Source organism: Pseudophryne corroboree, chromosome 12 (genome assembly GCF_028390025.1).
Source record: "Pseudophryne corroboree isolate aPseCor3 chromosome 12, aPseCor3.hap2, whole genome shotgun sequence".
Taxonomy (NCBI): domain Eukaryota; kingdom Metazoa; phylum Chordata; class Amphibia; order Anura; family Myobatrachidae; genus Pseudophryne; species Pseudophryne corroboree.
In genome coordinates this window covers 76,767,716-76,790,094 of record NC_086455.1, presented here as the reverse complement: position 1 = coordinate 76,790,094, position 22,379 = coordinate 76,767,716, and the positions used below count along the sequence as shown (strand labels likewise).

The window sequence follows — 22,379 nt, the reverse complement described above, 5'->3', positions numbered from 1 at the left end:
GTGTTGGAGCAGCTGTGAGGGTGTCCTATAGGATGCCTGAGCTGAACACTCGGTTTAAACATAAAAACTACGCTAAATATAACTAAAAAGAACAGGGGAACCACCTAACACAACCCCCCCCTAATAAAATGGTGCCCATTCCTGTTCCTACCAAACAAAAAACTGGTCTGCCGGTGGCTGAGTAAGGAGAGGGGGCCTGAGCATGTTGGGAATAGGTTTTTAACAGTTTGGTGCACAGACTCGGACTCCAGGCATTACCCAGTGTCCCTGTGCCCCCTAGTGGACGAAGAAAGAAACTGTTTTTGTTTCCAGATTCTCACAAGGTTTCCCATAAAAGCAATTTTGCAACCACAGAGGGAAATTTCTGGTAGACAAATTCACAGGTACACACAGTGCATTTTATTTCACAGGTTAAAAGCAAATGACAAAAAGACTACAGACAATTTAACCAACAGCTTAGAAAGGTACAAATAAGTGATACAAAAACTCAGGAAGCAGAAAGGAGGAAGTAAATTATTTTCCACCACCAATGTTTATTCTGTTAAAGTAAACCAGTACAAATATACATATATATGACCAAGACTGAAACTTACAGATAAAAGATGATTCTCTGTGAATTGAGGTATACAAGAAGCAATGAAAGAGGAGAACATCGAAATAGTAGAAACAAAAATAAAAAAACTGAAAAAAAGGCTTTATAGGTAAATAGATATACTGTGCATATTTAGATCATAGTGGTATTAAAAATCTAAACTGCATATATTAATATATATGACAAAATATATATTAATATACAAAATATAAAACATACGTATAAAACAAAAGACCAGCAGTTTGTCAAAAGAAACAACACTTATAAAGATTATATATATATATATATATATATATATATATATATTTATATTTTATATGCAAAATTTAACTGTGGAAGGACAAAAGAAGACAGACGGTCTGCAATGGCTCTTACACCACGCAAATACTGATCTGTAATTTGCTGTTGTTTTCAGTACAATATAGATATTCCACTGCTCATGATTGTTTAAACAATGTGCTACTTATAGCTGAAGGAGACACAGCAAATTAAGATAAAACCACAGGCAGTCCAGTTATGTTTTATATAAGAATTAGCAGCTAATCATATTATATACAATTACTAGCAACTGAACCCTCTTTTTATTTTAAACTTTGGCAAAATTACTTACAAACTTATACAACCATTAATTAAACCAAAACTATTTAAAATATCTGTAATGCATAAAAATAAAGATTTTGGCTTTATTCCCTTGTCTGCCAGTAGGGGGCGCTGCAATCCAATGCTTTGAAGTGCACTGACACCCTTATTTGTCCAGCAGCTCAGAGTTTAACATGTCCCCCCATAGAACCCTCAATCTTTATATGTACATATATATTCTCTAATATTGATGTGGAAGCTCAGGCACTACTACACTGCTTTGCAGAGTCATATCTCTGGTATGTAGCCATGTTTCTTTGTTGCGTTTTTGTACAGAAAATACATCCATATATTTATTTTTTTATTAATTTTCATGACCACAGCAGAAATTCTTCTGATGCACTTTGCTAGGGAAGCCTACGAAGGATCTGGAGAAAGAAAGCCCACGTCTTTTCCCCACATGTCCACTGAATGTAATCTTTTGAGGAGTATTGCAGCTTTCAGTCCCATCATTGGTCCATTTCATATATATCCTATATAAAGATTTTAGGAGAAAAGAACTTGTGTCCTTAGACAAGTTCCCACTACAGACCCACGCATACCACTTCTTTAAAGTTCTATCTCAAAGGTCTTCTGGAGATCACCGGAGAAAGGATTTGTTGGGGAAGGGTTTCCACAAGCTTTTGATTTACTTTCTAAAGCGGCCCACTGGGCTTCAAAAGGATCTATAGTTGAAGATGGAGGCCCTTGCTGGTGCCTGGCACCCAAATCCCAACCACTGCTCTCTACACCATTAAATGCCATTGAACCATTTTGTTGCTTTGGAGCTGGTTTGAAGAAGGGACTGCTGGTTGTACTATTTGTTTCATAGTTTGGGAATGTCTGCTGCTTCCCCAGACCTGGAGATGGTTTCTGCTGATAGACTTGTGGGTGACCCGCAGCTCCAAAAACATTAGCTACCATCTGTGAAGGTGTGATGCCAACAACTGGAACACTGGAAGCTGGGTAGCTCATTCCGTTTGCGATGGTGTAGGGTTGCTGCACAGGCATGAAGGTAGGTTGCAAACCAGGGACTACAGCGACGGTCACAGGTGGTGGTGCTATGTAAGTATTTGCTGGGTAAGGTTGGGTGCGATTTGGTACACCAACAACAGACTGTAGTAGAGGTGGAGGGGCTTGTAACACGGGGACAGGGGCAGGAACAGGTGATTGCCTTTGCTGAGCTTTAACGGTCTTGGAAACCTCTTCGAGCCAGCGGTCTGCCTCTGAAGGAGTTCTCTTGTGGTTTGACTGGACTACAGTAGATGTAGATGCAAAGTGGCTCCCTGCAAAAAATAAGACAAAATGCTGAACAAAGGGAAACCTAATAATGGCGGAAGTCTCAGAACATTAGATTAGCTTTTTAACCGGAAGTTTACATGCCACTTTTCACATGACCCATCCATTTATCTTTGTCTCACTCTCTCAATATAGCACATTGAGTGTTGAAAAAAAAATATTTATATATATATATATATATATATATATATATATATATATATTGCAGAGAGCAATTGCTACTCACTTACAAATTACACATTAAGCACTGTACAAAAATCATAAAAAATAAAATAAAAAAAGAGGCAGCAGTATAAATACTGAAAAGCTTTATATTTATCAAGCTAATTACTCGCTAATTTTATACATTTCTTAGCATTTCATTAACTACTCCTAATAGTGGAGAAAGGCAGTCATGCATTGCAATGTGAACAGTAGGCTATATGAAACAAATCACGGGTAAGCAAAATAGTTTAGTATCATTTAAAAAATCTCCAATCCATACCTGAAAAGCAAACTCCTCTACCCACAGTAAGAGCCTAAGAGCTTCTATCAAGAGAATGTTTTTGTTATATCACAGATAACTGCACAAATCCCAAAAACTCACAATGAATTCTGAATGCAATTAGCAGCTTTTAACCCTTTTTGACCCCATGTCCATTTAAATGGACATTATTAAAAAATGTATTGCGTAGACTGTATTGTGAGGATGGTTTCCATTCAAATCCTAATGTCCATTTAAATTTACAAAAATACTGTGAAAATTTCCCAGCAGATGGCAGCACTGGCTGCTGCAAGTTTGAAAAATGGCTTCGCCCAGAAAGATCTGAGTATCCCATGGCAAAACAACGTACTTTATCAATGGAATTTCGACAAAATCATTATGTGAACAGTAACTGGAGTTGCTAGAGAATCAAAACATGAAATTGAACAAATATCGCAATGTTTTGATGTATGAGCTACAATGCTAGCAAATCGTTATCCATTGGCCCTTGGGTCTAAATGACCAAACCGTTTTTTGGGGGAGATACATAGGGTCTCATTTGTCTACTTTACCAGTGTCATTACTGGGATACACCGGAAGCATGCAATGGATCATTAGTGCAAGACAGGATAAAATGAGTGATACTATTTAGAGATTTACATAGTAACAACTGGGAGCATAAAACGGACACATAATAAACCGAACTAGTAAAAACACAACCACCTAGCTGCAAATGTGGGAATAATACAGACACCTAACAAATGTGGGAATAAAGCGGACATAATAAATAATAGTGACAAAAAGCAGCTGGATGATACAGTGGACAAGGGGGTAGGGTAGAAACGTTGGGAGGCCAGGACCTGCTCGCAAGAGCTAACATTCTAAAAGGGAAAGGGAGGTAGGGAAATGTAATGCTCACATCTGCATGAACTCCATCCAAATTTTCAGTTTGGGGTGAAAATTTTATGAGGTGTGTACAATCAGTTTCCGTATGTGCAGTGCATAGGTATAGTAGACACAGTTTGATTGGTTGTGAACTGTAATCTATGACTAAAGTTCTTGTGAAATGCCAAAGGCACATAACCGCATATAGGGGGTAATTCCAAGTTGATCGCAGCAGGAATTTTTTTTAGCAGTTGGGCAAAGCCATGTGCACTGCAGGGGGGGGGGGGGGGGGGGCAGATATAACATTTGCAGAGAGAATTAGATTTGGGTGGGTTATTTTGTTTCTGTGCAGGGTAAATACTGGCTGCTTTACTTTTACACTGCAATTTAGATTGCAGATTGAACTCACCACACCCAAATCTATCTCTCTCTGCACATGTTATATCTGCCTCCCCTGCAGTGCACATGGTTTTGCCCAACTGCTAAAAAATTTCCTGCTGCGATCAACTTGGAATTAACCCCATAAGCAGCACTGCACACCGAAGAAGTCAGCATGTTCACTTCTTTCACCAACTAATTTTGGAGCTCAAGAGGCCACTGGAGAGCCATGAACTTCTATGTGGTCTGCAACAGCAAGATAGTTTTGACCGGCTGCGGGCTGCTATTGGAGAGAAAGCACTGCTGTGAACCACTGTTTTTTGAGTGGTTTGCAGAATTTTGGAGCAGGAGACGGTCCCTGGAAGATGAGGAGAACTGCAGCCAACTTATGTCTGAAATCACCAAGGACAACGTTGCTGCTGTGCAGGCCATAGTTGAAGTGGATGTCAGGATGACAGTGGCCCAGTTAGAGAAGGAGATTGGCATCTAATCAGGATCCATCGGCTTGATAATCCACAAAAAGCTTGGCCTAAGCAAAATTTCTGCATGCTGGGTGTCTTATCAGCTGACTCGAGAGCAGGAGGCTCAAGTGACTTGGTGCCGCAACATGCTGGCCAGGTTTGATGGCGGTCGCTCAAACTCGGTCTGGGAGATCAGTGGTGATGAATCCTGAATCTACAGCTTTGACCCTGAGACCAAACAACAGTCAGTGGACCTATGGTTGGAGGTGCGCTGCCACAGAATTTTCAACATGAGTGCAACGTGGCCAAGCAGATGGTGGCGTTTTTTTTGTGGGCAAAACTGGTCATATAGCTACTGTACCACTCGTGCAGCAGCGCACCGTCACTGGGGACTGGTACATAAACCAATGCCTGCTGCAAGTGCTAGAATCCATTTCCAGGCGCCCTCAGAGAACTTGTGGTGCGGTTCTCCGTCACGACAATGCACCTGCCCACAAGTCCAGGAAAGTGGTGGATATCTGGCCCATGAGTGCATCCAGGAGCTTGGTCATCTGCCGTACAGTTCAAAAATTGGCCCGTGCGACTTCTCTGTGTGGCGATAAAACAAGCACAAGATGTGTGGTATCTGATGCGAGTCCCCGGAAGCTGCAATGGAGACCTTCATCCAGCATGTAGAAGGCCTGTTTCAGACTGGTGCAGCTGCTTCACCAAGTGGTTTGAGCGCATGTAGCTTTGCATAGACTCCACTGGTGAAATACTTTTAAAAAAATGTAATGTTCACTTTGTCTGCAAATATAATACTTTTTGTGCACCTGGAAACTTACTGCACAACCCTAGTATTTATATCTTTAATCAAATACTGTACAAAAAGTAAATGAATAATAAGAATTTACTCACCGGTAATTCTATTTCTCGTAGTCCGTAGTGGATGCTGGGAACTCCGTAAGGACATTGGGGAATAGACGGGCTCCGCAGGAGACTGGGCACTCTAAAAGAAAGATTAGGTACTATCTGGTGTGCACTGGCTCCTCCCTCTATGCCCCTCCTCCAGACCTCAGTTAGGGAAACTGTGCCCGGAAGAGCTGACACAACAAGGAAAGGATTTGGAATCCAGGGTAAGACGCATACCAGCCACACCAATCACACTGTACAACTTGTGATAACCATACCCAGTTAACAGTATGAACAACAACTGAGCCTCCTTGTACGGATGGCTCATAACAATAACCCTTTAGTGAAGCAATAACTATATACATGTATTGCAGAGAGTCCGCACTTGGGACGGGCGCCCAGCATCCACTACGGACTACGAGAAATAGAATTACCAGTGAGTAAATTCTTATTTTCTCTGATGTCCTAGTGGATGCTGGGAACTCCGTAAGGACCATGGGGATTATACCAAAGCTCCCAAACGGGCGGGAGAGTGCGGACGACTCTGCAGCACCGAATGAGCAAACTCAAGGTCCTCCTCAGCCAGGGTATCAAACTTGTAGAATTTAGCAAATGTGTTTGAACCCGACCAAGTAGCAGCTCGGCAAAGCTGTAAAGCCGAGACCCCTTGGGCAGCCGCCCAAGAAGAGCCCACCTTCCTTGTGGAATGGGCTTTTACGGATTTAGGATGCGGCAGTCCAGCCGCAGAATGTGCCAGCTGAATCGTGCAACAGATCCAGCGAGCAATAGTTTGCTTTGAAGCAGGAGCACCCAGCTTGTTGGGTGCATGCAGGATAAAGAGCGAGTCAGTTTTCCTGACTCCAGCCGTCCTGGAAACATAAATTTTCAAAGCCCGGACTACGTCCAGCAACTTGGAAGCCTCCAAGTCCCGAGTAGCCGCAGGCACCACAATAGGTTGGTTCAAATGAAACGCTGATACCACCTTTGGGAGAAATTGGGGACGAGTCCTCAATTCTGCCCTGTCCATATGGAAGATCAGATTCGGGCTTTTACATGACAAAGCCGCCAATTCTGACACACGCCTAGCTGAAGCCAAGGCCAACAGCATGACCACCTTCCACGTGAGATACTTTAGCTCCACGGTCTTAAGTGGCTCAAACCAGTGTGATTTCAGGAAATCCAACACAACGTTAAGATCCCAAGGTGCCACTGGAGGCACAAAAGGGGGCTGAATATGCAGCACTCCCTTAACAAACGTCTGAACTTCAGGCAGTGAAGCCAGTTCTTTTTGAAAGAAAATAGATAGGGCCGAAATCTGGACCTTTATGGATCCTAATTTTAGGCCCATAGTCACTCCTGACTGTAGGAAGTGTAGGAATCGACCCAGCTGGAATTCCTCTGTAGGGGCCTTCCTGGCCTCACACCAAGCAACATATTTTCGCCATATACGGTGATAATGTTTTGCTGTCACGTCTTTCCTAGCCTTTATCAGCGTAGGAATAACTTCATCCGGAATGCCCTTTTCTGCTAGGATCCGGCGTTCAACCGCCATGCCGTCAAACGCAGCCGCGGTAAGTCTTGGAACAGACAGGGCCCCTGCTGTAACAGGTCCTGTCTGAGAGGCAGAGGCCATGGGTCCTCTGAGATCATTTCTTGTAGTTCTGGGTACCAAGTTCTTCTTGGCCAATCCGGAACGATGAGTATAGTTCTTACTCCTCTCTTTCTTACTATCCTCAGTACCTTGGGTATGAGAGGAAGAGGAGGGAACACATAAACCGACTGGTACACCCACGGTGTCATTAGTGCGTCCACAGCTATCGCCTGAGGGTCCCCTTGACCTGGCGCAATATTTTTTTAGCTTTTTGTTGAGGCGGGACACCATCATGTCCACCTGTGGCAGTTCCCAGCGATTTACAATCTGTGTGAAGACTTCTTGATGAAGTCCCCACTCTCCCGGGTGGAGGTCGTGCCTGCTGAGGAAGTCTGCTTCCCAGTTGTCCACTCCCGGAATGAACACTGCTGACAGTGCTAGCACGTGATTCTCCGCCCATCGAAGAATCCTTGTGGCTTCCGCCATTGCCATCCTGCTTCTTGTGCCGCCCTGGCGGTTTACATGGGCGACCGCCGTGATGTTGTCTGACTGAATCAGTACTGGTTGGTTTTGAAGCAGGGGCTCTGCTTGCCTCAGGGCGTTGTAAATGGCCCTTAGTTCCAGTATATTTATGTGTAGTGAAGTCTCCAGACTTGACCACTGGCCTTGGAAGTTTCTTCCCTGAGTGACTGCCCCCCATCCTCGGAGGCTTGCATCCGTGGTCACCAGGACGCAGTCCTGTATGCCGAACCTGCGGCCCTCGAGAAGATGAGCACTCTGCAGCCACCACAGCAGAGACACTCTGGCCCTTGGGGACAGGGTGATCAACCGATGCATCTGAAGATGCGATCCGGACCATTTGTCCAACAGATCCCATTGAAAGATCCTTGCATGGAACCTGCCGAAGGGAATTGCTTCGTAAGAAGCCACCATCTTTCCCAGGACTCGCGTGCAGTGATGCACCGACACCTGTTTTGGTTTCAGGAGGTCCCTGACCAGAGATGACAATTCCTGGGCCTTCTCCACCGGGAGAAACACCTTCTGCTGTTCTGTGTCCAGAATCATGCCCAGGAAAAGCAGACGCGTCGCAGGAATCAGCTGCGACTTTGGGATATTCAGAATCCAGCCGTGCTGTTGCAACACTTCCTGAGAGAGTGCTACGCTGACCAACAACTGCTCTCTGGACCTCGCCTTTATGAGGAGATCGTCCAAGTACGGGATAATAATAACTCCCTTCTTCCGAAGGAGTATCATCATTTCGGCCATTACCTTGGTAAATATTCTTGGTGCCGTGGACAGGCCAAACGGCAACGTCTGTTCCTGTACCACAAATCTGAGGTACTCCTGGTGAGGTGGGTAAATGGGGACATGCAAGTAAGCATCTTTGATGTCCAGCGACACCATAAAATCCCCCTCTTCCAGGCTTGCAATGACCGCTCTGAGCGATTCCATTTTGAACTTGAATTTCTTTATATAAGTGTTCAAGGACTTTAAATTCAGAATGGGTCTCACCGAACCGTCCGGTTTCGGTACCACAAACATTGTGGAATAGTAACCCCTTCCCTGTTGAAGGAGGGGGACCTTGATTATCACCTGCTGGAGGTACAGCTTGTGAATTGCCGCCAGTACTACCTCCCTTTCCCTGGGAGCAGCTGGCAAGGCAGATTTGAGGTAACGGCGAGGGGGAGTCGCCTCGAACTCCAGCTTGTATCCCTGAGATACAATTTGTACAGCCCATAGATCCACTTGTGAGCAAACCCACTGGTTGCTGAAGTTTCGGAGACGCGCACCTGGCTCCGCCTGTGGAGCCCCAACGTCATGCGGTGGACTTAGTGGAAGCAGGGGAGGATTTTTGTTCCTGGGAACTGGCTGCCTGGTGCAGCTTCTTTCCTCTACCCTTGCCTCTGGCCAGAAAGGATGCTCCTCTGACCCGCTTGCCTTTCTGAGGCCGAAAGGACTGCACTTGATAATACGGTGCTTTCTTAGGCTGTGAGGCAACCTGAGGCAAAAAAAGTAGACTTCCCAGCTGTTGCTGTGGATACGAGGTCCGAGAGACCGTCCCCAAACAATTCCTCACCCTTATAAGGCAAAACCTCCATGTGTTTTTTAGAATCAGCATCACCTGTCCACTGCCGAGTCCATAAGACTCTCCTGGCAGAAATGGACATTGCATTAATTCTAGATGCCAGCAGGCAAATGTCCCTCTGGGCATCCCGCATATATAAGACAACGTCTTTTATATGTTCGAGGGTTAGCAAAGCAGTATCCCTGTCGAGGGAATCAATGTTGTCTGACAGGGTATCAGTCCATGCTGCTGCAGCACTACACATCCAGGCTGAAGCAATAGCAGGTCTCAGTAGAGTACCAGAGTGTGTATACACAGACTTCAGGATAGCTTCCTGCTTTCTATCCGCAGGCTCCTTTAGGGCGGCCGTATCCTGAGACGGCAGTGCCACCCTTTTAGATAAGCGTGTGAGCGCCTTGTCCACCCTAGGGGATGTTTCCCAACGTAACCTATCCGTTGGCGGGAAAGGGTACGCCATCAGTAACCTCTTAGAAATCACTAGTTTCTTATCAGGGGAACTCCACGCTTCTTCACACAATTCATTTAATTCATCAGATGGGGGAAAAGTCACTGGCTGCTTTTTCTCCCTAAACATAATACCCCTCTTGGTGGTAACCGGGTTAATGTCAGAAATGTGCAATACATCTTTCATTGCAGTAATCATGCATCGGATGGCCTTTGTAGACTGTACATTTGTCTCATCCTCATCTACACTGGAGTCAGACTCCGTGTCGACATCTGTGTCTACCATCTGAGCTAGCGGGCGTTTATGAGCCCCCGACGGCTTCTGAGTCGCCTGGGCAGGCGCGGGCTGAGACCCCGGCTGTCCCAAGGCTGCTGCGTCATCGAACCTTTTATGTAAGGAGTTGACACTGTCGGTTAAGACCTTCCACATATCCATCCAATCAGGTGTCGGCCCCGTCTGGGGCGACACCACATTTATCTGCCCCTGCTCCGCCTCCACCTAACCCTCCTCATCAAACATGTCGACACAGCCGTACCGACACACCGCACACACACAGGGAATGCTCAGACTGAGGACAGGACCCCACAAAGTCCTTTGGGGAGACAGAGAGAGAGTATGCCAGCACACACCACAGCGCTATATAACACAGGGATTCACACTATAAAAAGTGATTTACCCAATAGCTGCTTAAATATCTTATTTGCGCCTAAATTTATGTGCCCCCCCTCTCTTTTTTACCCTTCTTGTATCAGGATACTGCAGGGGAGAGCCTGGGGAGCTGCTTCCAGCGGAGCTGTAAAGGGAAAATGGCGCTGGTGTGCTGAGGAAGAAGGCCCCGCCCCCTCAGCGGCGGGCTTCTGTCCCGCGTTTTCTGTAACTTAATGGCGGGGTTTTTTACACATATACAGTTAACTGACTGTATTATGTGTATTTTATGCCAAAAGGTATTATAATTGCTGCCCAGGCCCCCCCCCCCCGCACCCTACAGTGACCGGAGTGTGTAGTGTGCTGTGGGAGCAATGGCGCACAGCTGCAGTGCTGTGCACTACCTTAATGAAGACAGGAGTCTTCTGCCGCCGATTTCATCGCTTCTCTTCTGTCTTCTGGCTCTGCAAGGGGGGCGGCGGCGCGGCTCCGGGAACGGACGATCGAGGTCAGGCCCTGTGTTCGAACCCTCTGGAGCTAACGGTGTCCAGTAGCCTAAGAAGCACAAGCTAGCTGCAAGCAGGTAGGTTTGCTTCTCTCCCCTCAGTCCCACGTAGCAGTGAGTCTGTTGCCAGCAGATCTCACTGAAAATAAAAAACCTAACAAATACTTTCTTTTCTAGCAAGCTCAGGAGAGCCCACTAGGAGCACCCAGCTCTGGCCGGGCACAGATTCTAACTGAGGTCTGGAGGAGGGGCATAGAGGGAGGAGCCAGTGCACACCAGATAGTACCTAATCTTTCTTTTAGAGTGCCCAGTCTCCTGCGGAGCCCGTCTATTCCCCATGGTCCTTACGGAGTTCCCAGCATCCACTAGGACGTCAGAGAAACAGAGGTTTACACATCAAAAATTGTTTGGAGAACCCTGCCTCTTGGTGACCATTATAATATAAGTATCCAACCTTTGTGATGTTGTCACACACCTACCAATATGACCTTTCTGTGACTTTTCTGTGGGAAAAATGTAATTATGAAAATGCATGAGTCAATCAGCCTATTCAAATTACAAAAATAGGAGCAGATTTAACAACTGCTTATATTCTAGTCATCACCAGTTACTAATCTTAGATAGTGCTCCAACTAATCAGCTCCAGTCATGTGTTTGAAAAAATTGGATTTTGGTACTTACCAGATAAATCCTTTTCTTTGAATCCACAGGGGGCACTGGAGTACACTGAGGTACCTTTGGGAGTATGGAGGGGGTGGAGAGTTACTAATTTAAATATTTAAATGTGCCTGTCCCTGCTAACGCCCCGTCCATATCCCCAAGAGTACTCCAGTGACCCCTAGTGGATGAAAAAGAAATGACAGGAGCTGAATGGTTGGAGCACCATATTTGATTAGTAACAAATGATAACAAGACTATTACTTGTTGATAAATCTGCCCCATAGGTCATATCATGTTCTAAAACTTTTCTCAAGGGAAAAACTCTTAAATACTTTTGACCTATCCAGATATTCACACTCTACTATTATGGTTTAAAAAAAGTATATGTAAACCCTTATCATGGCAATAACTGGACAGCTTTGTAGAAATAAATTCATAATGGGGGTCATTCAGAGTTGATCGCACGTAGCAACTTTTTGCTGCTCGTGCGATCAACCTGACGCCGCCTATGGGGGGAGTGTATTTTAGCATAGCAGGGCTGCGAATGCTTGTGCAGCCCTGCTATGCTAAAAATGTTTCAAGTAAAACAAGACCAGGGCTGCACTTACTCACCCAGTGCGACTGATCCAGTGATGAAGGTCCCGGTCCTGATGTCAGACATCCGCCCTCCAAACGCCTGTGTTGACTCACCGCGCCTGGAACATGGTGAGTATACACCCCGGAATGCCTCCCGCCTGCCCGTCTTCTTGCAATCGCCGCTGCGATCACATTTCTCGCTGGTGGCGTTGTTGCCCGGCGACGATCATCGCCAGAAAATGACGCGCATCCGCACCGCATGCGCATTTTCGACCTGTTTGCACCGCAGCGAAGAACCGCTGCGGGCGAACCGGGCGGAATGACCCCCAATATTCTTTGAAAGCACAGCAGTTGCAAGGAAATACATGTAAAATGTCTCACAGGAGTAGAACACAAAGGCTATTTATGATCCCCCGTGATAAATCACAGGGAACATCTAGCATGACTGATCTCTGGAGAAACATGCTTGAATACAAGACAACAAATCACAACACTCCCTGCAACTAGTGTGTCCAAGAAAAATGCAGAAACTATAGTGTAATCTCAGAATATGAGGTTTTGTACAGAAGCGCTTTGTGGGAGAAAAGGAGGCCAATGAGCTTATGCTTCTAAACCTGCGAATTCCAATCCTTAAGACTGCAATTCTCCTCTCCCTCAGCTATATTTATGTTGGTAGCTGGACACGGTCAGGGATTCAGGATAAAATATGTTTGTCAAGTTATTGTTATTAACATCTGAATTAGTCTGATGTCCATGAAGTAGCAGATTTCTTGAGACCACTGTATCACTGGTCAATAAGTGGATTTCAGTCCTGTGCGCACTGCAGTGCACTGCATCTGACCAATATGAAAAACTCTTCAGCACTATCCAAGCATACCTGCAGTAGTGAAACGCTAATCTACCAACTGATGTTCTCTTACCGACTACAGTGGCCACAGGCGGCGCTCCGGTGCTAGCAACCTGTGGAGCAGATGCTGTAGGAGCACTTGCCCATGGATTGGTCTCACGAACAGGAGCTGCAGTGGGTGCCACAGACACTTGAGCAGATTTAGGAGCAGGCAACGTGAATGCAGAGGCAGTACCATTTACTGAAACATGACAATGAAGAGGTTAGTTCATGCAAACGACAGAAGAGACTAATGCCCAGATTTATCAAGCCTTGGAGAGTGATAAATAGCTCGGTGATAAAAAACCAACCAATCAGCTACTAACTGCCATGTTACAGGCTGTGCTTGAAAAATGGCAGTTAGAAGCTGATTGGCTGGTACTTTAATCCCATGCAATTTATCACTCTCCAAGGCTTGATAAATCTGGGCATTTAAGATATCTAGAGAAAGCAAGTTATAGATGTTGGTACTGAAAGTCTTCAAAGATGTGAAGTAGTTCAGGTTAGATAGCAAGGTATTACACGTGATACATGCGTAAAAGGACGTGAGCGCAGAAATGTCAAATAGCTAGCCACAAAAACATTAGTAAACACATGGTTACAGAAAGTATAATTTTTTTATCTATATACACTATGTACATACACACAAACACACATATATATATATATATATATATATATATATACACATATATATATATATATATATATATATATATATATATATACATACACACACATATACACATATGCACACTGTCTGTATCGGTATACATAGATACAGCTAGAGATATAAAAATATCTATATAAAATTATTTTTATTTCACCATCTTCAAGCTGTTTTTGTCAATATCTCTGTAACAACGGGAGGGAGCAATTGGGATGGCCATATCAAGAATATGAGAAAAACAAAACACATAACCAAGAACATCAATAGACTGTATACTTAGAATGCAGTGTTTCAATTTGGACAAATATTACTTTATGAACATGGACACACTGGAAACGACATACCGTGTGTAACATTTTGAAGCTATATATTAAATCAAACACAATAATCCTGTGCTGAATGTTCATACACTCATTGTTGATATGAGGAACACAGAGAAAAAAGCAAACAAAAAGGATTTTAATTACCTACCGCTAAATCCTTTTCTCGTAGTCCGTAAAGGATACTGGGGTTCCATTTAGTACCATGGGGTATAGACGGGTCCACTAGGAGCCCTGGGCAATTTAAGACTTTAATAGTGTGGGCTGGCTCCTCCCTCTAAGCCCCCTCCTACCAGTCTAGGAAACTGTGCCCAAGGAGACGGACATACTTTGAGAGAAGGATAGTGGTGAGATTCCGAACCAGCACACACAAACAGAGGAAAGCCAAGCTAACCAAACTTGGAACAGGAACAGCAACAGCTGAACCAAACAACAATACTTAACTAAGTAACAGTGCAGGAATAACGAAGCACCGGGCGGGCGCCCAGTATTCCTTAAGGACTACGAGAAAAGGATTTACCGGTAGGTAATAAAAATCCTATTTTCTCTTACGTCCTAGAGAATACTGGGGTTCCATTTAGTACCATGGGGAAGTACCAAAGCTCCCAAACCAGGTGGGAGAGTGCGGAGGTTCCTGCAGTACTGATTGACCAAACGGATGGTCCTCAGAGGCCAAGGTATCGAACTTGTAAAACTTAGCAAACGTGTTCGAACCTGACCAAGTAGCTGCTCGGCAGAGCTGTAAAGCCGACACCCCCCCTGGGCAGCCGCCCGAAGAAGAACCCACCGACCTAGTCGAGTGGGCCTGAACAGATTTCGGAAACGGCAAGCCTGCCGTGGAATAAGTATGCTGGATAGGGAGTATGATCCAGCGTGCAATGGACTGCTTAGAAGCAGGACACCCAATCTTATTGGGATCATACAGAACGAACAGCGAGTCAGATTTCCTGTGATGAGCTGTTCTCTTTACGTACACCTTCAAAGCCCTCACAACATCCAAAGACTTTGAAGTAGCAGAGGTGTCCGTAACAGCCGGAAGCACAACAGGTTGGTTGATGTGAAACGCGGATACCACCTTCGGAATGAATTGCTGACGAGTTCTGAGTTCAGATCAGTCCTCATGGATGATTAGGTAGGGGCTCTTGTGAGAAAATGCCCCTATCTCCGACACATATCTCGCTGAGGCAAAGGCCAACAGTGTGTCTTCCACATAAGATATTTATCATCTACCTCCTGTAACGGTTCAAACTAATCCGATTGGAGGAACTGCAGCACCAAATTGAGATCCCAAGGTGCTGTAGGAGGCACAAAGGGAGGTTGGATGTGCAGAACACCTTTCAAGATCGTCTGTACCTCAGGAAGAGAAGTCAATTGTTTCTGAAAGAAAATGGACAAGGCCGAAATCTGGACTTTTATGGAGCCAAGACGTAGGCCCACATCCAAACCAGACTGCAGAAAGAGCAGGAAACGTCCCAGATGAAATTCCACAGCAGAATATTTTCTGTTCTCACACCAAAAGACGTATTTCTTCCAAATCCTGTAGTAATGTTTAGACGTTACCCCCTTCCTGGCTTGGATCATAGTCGGGGATGACTTTATCAGGGATGCCTCTCCTGGCAAAAATCATCCGTTCAACTTCCATGCCGTCAAACGTAGCCGTGGTAAGTCTTGATAGACCAACGAAGAGGTAGAGGCCACGGATCTTACAGGAGCATCTGCAGGAGGTCCGCGGACCAGGCCCTTCTTGGCCAGTCTGGCGCAATGAGAATTGCCTGAACCTTTTCCCTTTTTATTCTTTTGAGAATTCTTGGGATTAGAGAAAGTAGAGGAAACACGTACACCGTCTGATAGACCCATGGAGTCATCAGAGCGTCCACCGTCACTGCCTGTGGGTCTCCCGACCTGGAACAATACCGCTTGAGCTTCATGTTGAGACGAGAGGCCATCATGTCGATCTGTGTACATCCCCATAGAATTGTCAAGCACCTGAACACCTCCGGGTGAAGGCCCCACTCCCCCCGGGGCAGGTCGTGTCTGCTGAAGAAGTCTGCTTCCCAGTTGTCTACTCCCGGAATGAAGACCGCCAAAAATGCCACAACGTGTTTTTCTGCCCAGAGGAGAATTCTTGACACCTCTGACATTGCTGCTCTGCTTTTCATTCTGCCCTGTCGGTTTATGTAAGTCACTGCCGACACATTGTCCGACTGCACCTGAATGGCCCGATCGTGAAGAAGGGAGTTGTATATGGCCCTAAGTTCCAGGATGTTGATTGGAAGGACGACTTCCTGACTGGACCATATTTCTTGAAACTGCACAGGGGGTGCCTGCTCCCAAACCTCTGAGGCTTGCGTCCGTGGTTAGCAGAATCCAATTTTGAATCCCGAACAGGTGAAAAGTCTGTAGCCACCACAGAAGGGAGATCCTGGCCTTTGGCGACTGACAGATCTTCTGGTGCATGTGAAGATGCGATCCGGACCATTTGTCCAACAGATCGAGTTGGAAGGGTCGTGCATGAAACCTTCCGTACTGAAGAGCCTCGTAAGAGGACACCATTTTCCTCAGAAGGCAAATGCATAGGTGCACCAATATCCAGGTTGGCTTCAGGACATCCCGGACCATCGACTGGATTACCACTGCTTTTTCCATCGGTAGAAAAACCTTCTGCGACTGTGTGTCCAGTATCATTCCCAGAAATGGAGCCTCCGAGTTGGCTCCAAGTGAGATTCCAGAAGATTTAGAATCCAGCCGTGATCCCGGAGAAGTCTGGTTGTGAGGCCAATGCTGTTCAACAACCTCTCCCTGGACGGAGCCTTTATCAGAAGATCGTCCAGGTACGGAATTATGTTCACTCCCTGCCTGCGAAGGAGACACATCATTTCTGCCATCACCTTGGTAAACACCCTCGGTGCTGTGTAAAGACCAAAAGGTAGGGCCTGTAACTGGTAGTGACAGTCCTGTAGTGCAAACCGTAGATCAGCCTGATAAAGCGGCCAGATTGGAATGTGAAGGTACGCATCCTTGATGTCCAGAGAGACTGGGAATTCCCCTTCCTCCAAACCTGAGATCACTGCTCTCAGAGACTCCATCTTGAATTTGAAACACCCTTAAGTACGGGTTAAATGATTTTAGATTCAGAATCAGCCTTACCGAACCGTCCGGTTTCGGTATCACAAACAAGTTGGAATAATATCCCTTGTTTTGGAGATGAGGTGGAACTGGAAAAATGACCTGCGTTTGTATCAGTTTTTGAATGGCATCCTGTAAGGTTATACTTGCCTCCTGTGAAACTGGTAAGCCTGATTTAAAGAATCAGTGAAGTGGGAATTCCTGAAACTCCAGTCTGTAACCCTAATGACCCAGGGATCCTGGCAGGATGTCATCCAGATGTGACTGAAATTTTTTAGGCGGGCTCCCACTTGCCTGTCTTCCAGGCATCGCGGTCCACCGTCATGCTGAAGGCTTTGAGGAAGCAGAGCTGGAGCTCTGTCCCTGAGAATCAGCAGTTGCTGGTTTGCATGGTTTACCTCTAGCGCATCTGTTGGCTGTAAAAGATCCTCTGGTTTTGCCCTTAAAATTGGCGGTCCGAAAGGACTGTAGAGTAAGTCCTGAGTAGGTCTTCCTGGTTGGTGGAGCTGCAGAAGGAAGATATGTGGACGTACCAGCAGTAGCTTTGGAGATCCATTTATCTAGTTAGTCTCCAAATAAGGCCTCTCCTGTGAAGGGTAGGCCTTCCACGCCTTTCCTGGAGTCCGCGTCCTCAGTCCACTAACGTAACCATAAGCCCCTGTGTGCCGACACTGCCATAGCCGTGGCGCGTGCATTAAGCAAACCCACTTCTTTTATGGCTTCCGCCATAAAGTTCACAGAGTCCTGTATATGTTGCAGGAGTAAAACCATCTCACCCCTAGTGAAAGAATCCAACCCCTCAATTAGGTTACCTGACCATCTAGCAAAGGCTTTAGTAATCCACACACAGGCTATAGTGGATCTCTGGGCCACCCCAGCAGCTGTGTACAAGGATATGAGTGTAGTCTCAATTTTACAATCAGCCATGTCTTTTTAGGGAGGCTGCACCAGGGACAGGTAATACTATTTTCCGTGACAACCTGGACACTGATGCATCCATTATCGGTAGATTTTCACATTTTTTCCTATCCTCTAGAGGAAAAGGAAAAGGTTAGAGCAACCTTTTAGGGATTTGAAATTTCTTATCAGGATTAACCCACGGTTCTTCAATTCCTTTGACATAGGAAAAGTGACTGAGGTTTTCTGCTTAACATTAAAATAAGATTAATCACACTCCTCTGCCACTTTGTCAGGAATGTGCAGAACATCTCTGATAGCTTCTATAAGAGCCTCTATTCCCTGTGACAGAGCAGCGTTCCCCCCTTCTGAATCCACCTCTTCCTCATCCATGTCTTACCCCTCAGAGTCAGACTGCAGGATATGTGCTAGAGTTCATTTTTGTGGACAAATGGCAAGGGACTGAAAGGGGTTAAAAGCACAATTAGCCCACAGAGAGCCCTTCCAGGGAGAGACAGAGTATTTTGGAGCCACACCACAGCGCCTTTATCGCCAATGCCAAGCTTAGCCGGGTCGCAGACTAAGTACCCAAGATTGGGGTCTTAGTACACTAATATCGCTCCCCCCCACCCCCCGCTATGTCCCCCTGGTATTGCTGAGGTAATCTGGAGTCGCACCGGAGGAGCTGCGCGTCCCTTTCAGTCAGCGTCTGTGTCCACTGCAGAGGGAAAACGGCGCTGGTGAGCTGCTGTATTCGCTCATAGTGAAGCCCCGGCCCTTTAATGGCACGCGGTCATTCCACTTTTTTTTATAATGCCGGAGGTAAATTTGTGCTTAAAATAGAGCCAAATCCGTTTTAAGGCTGTGTTTGTCAGTGTGGGTACTGTGTACAGTGTACGGAGACACAGTTGTGTACTGAGTCTGGAGACGTAATACGCCCCAGGTTAGAATCCGTGCGTCTCCATACCCTCATGCCGCTATAATGGCTGGCGACACACTAACCGGGACGCCGGCTTAGTACTCACCACTCTTCTTTCTTCTGGCTCTGTTAAGGGGGCGGTGTGCTGCGGGAATGTACGCTCACCACGGTGGGGCTTGTGAATAGTTCTCTCAGAAGTTAGTGTCCTGTCAGCGGGGAACAGGACCATTAACCTTTCAAGAGGTTGGGCCGTTCCCCCCACTAAGTCCCACTAAGCAGGCAGACTGGTGCCAACCAGCCCTGCCTGAAAATAACAAACATATAAAATAAATGCAGAAAACTTCCATAAGTGTGACTGGCTCCTCCGGGCACATTTTCTAAACGGAGCCTGGTAGGTTAAAGATGGGTTAGCATAGTTTTCCTCTGTGTGTGCTGGTTCGGAATCTCACCACTAACTATCTATCCTTCTCTCAAAGTATGTCCGTCTCCTCGGGCACAGTTTCCTAGACTGAGTCTGGTAGGAGGGGCATAGAGGGAGGAGCCAGCCCACACTATTAAATTCTTAAAGTGCCCATGGCTCCTAGTGGACACGTCTATACCCCATGGTACTAAATGGATCCCCAGTATCCTCTAGGACGCAAGAGAAAGAAAAAAATTAAACAAAGCCACAACATGTACAAAGCTTCTACAGTACAGACCTTCAAATGGTGGAGACTGTGGCGTGGTGGGTTTGGGCATGGGCGCTGAAGTGAAGGGGTCTTCAGGTGGACCACTGAAAGTGTTGGTGATTTGGGAGCACAAGGCACTAATGCTGTCAGTCTCCCCTTCCATCTCTGCTACTGCAACACATGTAACAAAGAGAGCTTGGATAAGACAATGAACAACAAAGGTGACACAAACACAGTCATTAAATAAAACAAAGTGAAATAAATTATACCAAACTTATTTTGACTTTCTTTTTTATAGATGTTCAGAGTAGAGAGGCTTGGTCGGGATCGGTATGTGATCCCGCTGCATGGGATGCTGAATGTCAGTATATCAATACCAGAATCCTGTGTGGCAGAATGTCATCAGGGGGGCGAAAGCAATGATCCCATTGCGGGCTCGGTGGCTCGCCACAGGTTCTAGTCTCCCTCTATGGGTGTCGTGGACACTTATAGATGGGGAATCACCTACTTCGCTGATATTCTGGTGGCAGTATGGCGACCCTGCCGGGATCCCGGCATCGGTATTAAGACAGCCAGGATCGCAACGAGCGGTATGCTAACTGCATACCACTTGGTGACCTAATATCTAGTAAAAGTTACTAGGTCATTTCTGTATTTGTAGAATTCAATTCTTTGTAGACATACAGTATAGAGAGAGTAGCCGTCACATGACAGTGCGTAGACTGTGCTGCACAAGCCTCACCAATGTTACATATTCATATGGAGGGCAGTGATTTATTTGTGGATATTAAGGGGCAGATTTAACCACGAGTGATATTCTAGTTATCACTCGTTACGAATGATAAATGGTGCTCCAGTTAATCTGCTACTAGCTGTCATTTGTTTGAAAAATGACATGAGCCGACTGGCTCGGAGCACCATTTAATATTTGAAACGAGTGATAACAATATCACTTGTTGTTAAATCTCCCCTACGGGTCCTCATCAGTTTACAGAGCCTCCAATATGTTCAAAAGGAATGCGTGTGTAGTCTGGTCTCAAAGAAATGTAGAAATACTTAAGAGTATGTGCCAGTAACGGAGATACACTAAGGCCTGCATCACAGAACACTGCCTGCAAACAGTTTATAAACCTAGCAATCTGTTCTTAAATAATAAGACTGGTAAGCAATATCAAAAGGTAACTATGTAATAATCAGCATCAGCAAATCACTGTTTGTTAAGTCAAACACTTTCTATTTTATCAGTTAAAAATGTTCAGGACCCCCAGTAAACTAAACAAAAAGCTGGGGTTATGTACACACAGCTGTCAAGCATCTTCCACATATTCATTTTGTTGGCAGGTAAAAGGGAGATCTTATTTGTACTGGTGTCAAACAAAATAAGAACTTGGTGAACACTAAAACTAAATGACTTTTGTGGATGCCAACGGAGCCTCTCCCAAGCCATAAGCTTCATGAAGTGACATTGCCCAAAGATGAGAGTTCCTGGGATCTGGATAACGTGAGCCGCTCTTACCTGGGTTAACAATTTGAAAGTCCGTTTTCCGCTGCACAGTTGATGGTAACTCATTGATTCGTAAGGAAAGCTGCCGCTTGAAGGGAGACATTTTTTGACTGAGAGCAGGGAACCCCCTGAAGGAGCCTTGCCTGGCCAGTTGTTCTACAGGCGCGTGCCGCCGTGGAATCATGTGCGGGTTGTTGAGATCTTTGCTTTCTTGCAGCATATGGACTTCAGACGTTGGTGAGGATGGCAGTGTCGGAGTAGGGGGCAAAGTCACAGTGACAGATGTAGTAGCAACCGATACAACCACCTTTGGTTCAGGCTCTACAGCTAAATACAGACAAATACAGATTTGGAATCAATGCTCTGCCCCGCTGCAGTGTAAGCCTGTGTTACAATATTTATTTTTATAGAGAAGGGCAATCAACAATTTGTAGAATTACACAGCAATGTATAGATTACTACTAATGCAAGCTAAATATATTTCAACTACTGTATAATAACACACATAAGAAGTTTAGCACAAGTACATCATTTAAAAAAATATATTATTCATGGTTATATTTCTTAAAAAAAAAAAAAAATGCCCCATACTTGACGATACCCATTTCTAAAAGAAAATGCATCAATTTATAATCTAATAAATAGCGGGCTCCTCTCCCAGACTCAATCTATGTAAGTACAGGAGAAGGTTAAAAGCCTCAAGTGGAAATGCTGAAGATCAAAATGACAAAAAATAGGATTTAAATTACCTACCGGTAGTCCGTAGAGGATACTGGGGTTCCATTTAGTATCATGGGGTATAGACGGGTCCACTAGGAGCCATGGGCACTTTAAGAGTTTGATAGTGTGAGCTGGCTCCTCCCTCTATGCCCTTCCTACCAGACTCAGTCTAGGAAACTGTGCCCGAGGAGACGGACATACTTTGAGAGAAGGATAGATAAAGATAGTGGTGAGATTCCGAACCAGCACACACAGAGGAAAGCTATGCTAACCCAACTTTAAACAGAAACAACAACAGCTGAACCAACAATACTTACCAAATAACAGTGCAGGAAGAACGAAGCACCGGGCGCGCGCCCAGTATCCTCTACGAACTACGGGAAAAGGATTTACCGGTAGGTGATTAAAATCCTATTTTCTCTTATATCCTAGAGTATACTGGGGTTCCATTTAGTACCATGGGGAGGTACCAAAGCTCCCAAACCAGGTGGGAGAGTGCTGAGGTTCCTGCAGAACTGATTGACCAAACTGAAGGTCCTCAGAGGCCAAAGTACCGAACTTGTAGAACTTAGCA

At 45.5% G+C, this 22,379-nt stretch overlaps 1 protein-coding gene across 6 annotated transcripts in view; it reads right to left on the bottom strand.

The window, feature by feature from the left end:
* Positions 1 to 376: 376 nt before the first annotated feature.
* Positions 377 to 22,379, bottom strand: part of NUMB (NUMB endocytic adaptor protein) — a 255,426-nt gene continuing 233,423 nt past the window's right edge. For 5 of the 6 annotated variants that reach the window (XM_063947663.1, XM_063947662.1, XM_063947666.1 and 2 more), the window contains 4 exons: positions 21,098 to 21,412; positions 19,612 to 19,752; positions 13,016 to 13,183; positions 377 to 2,496 (listed from right to left, as the gene is read on the bottom strand). In XM_063947663.1, coding sequence (XP_063803733.1) covers positions 1,781 to 2,496; positions 13,016 to 13,183; positions 19,612 to 19,752; positions 21,098 to 21,412 — 1,340 coding nt within the window. In that variant the 3' untranslated portion in view covers positions 377 to 1,780. The remainder of the gene's footprint in view (positions 2,497 to 13,015; positions 13,184 to 19,611; positions 19,753 to 21,097; positions 21,413 to 22,379) is intronic. The other variant, XM_063947667.1, reaches the window with a different exon arrangement.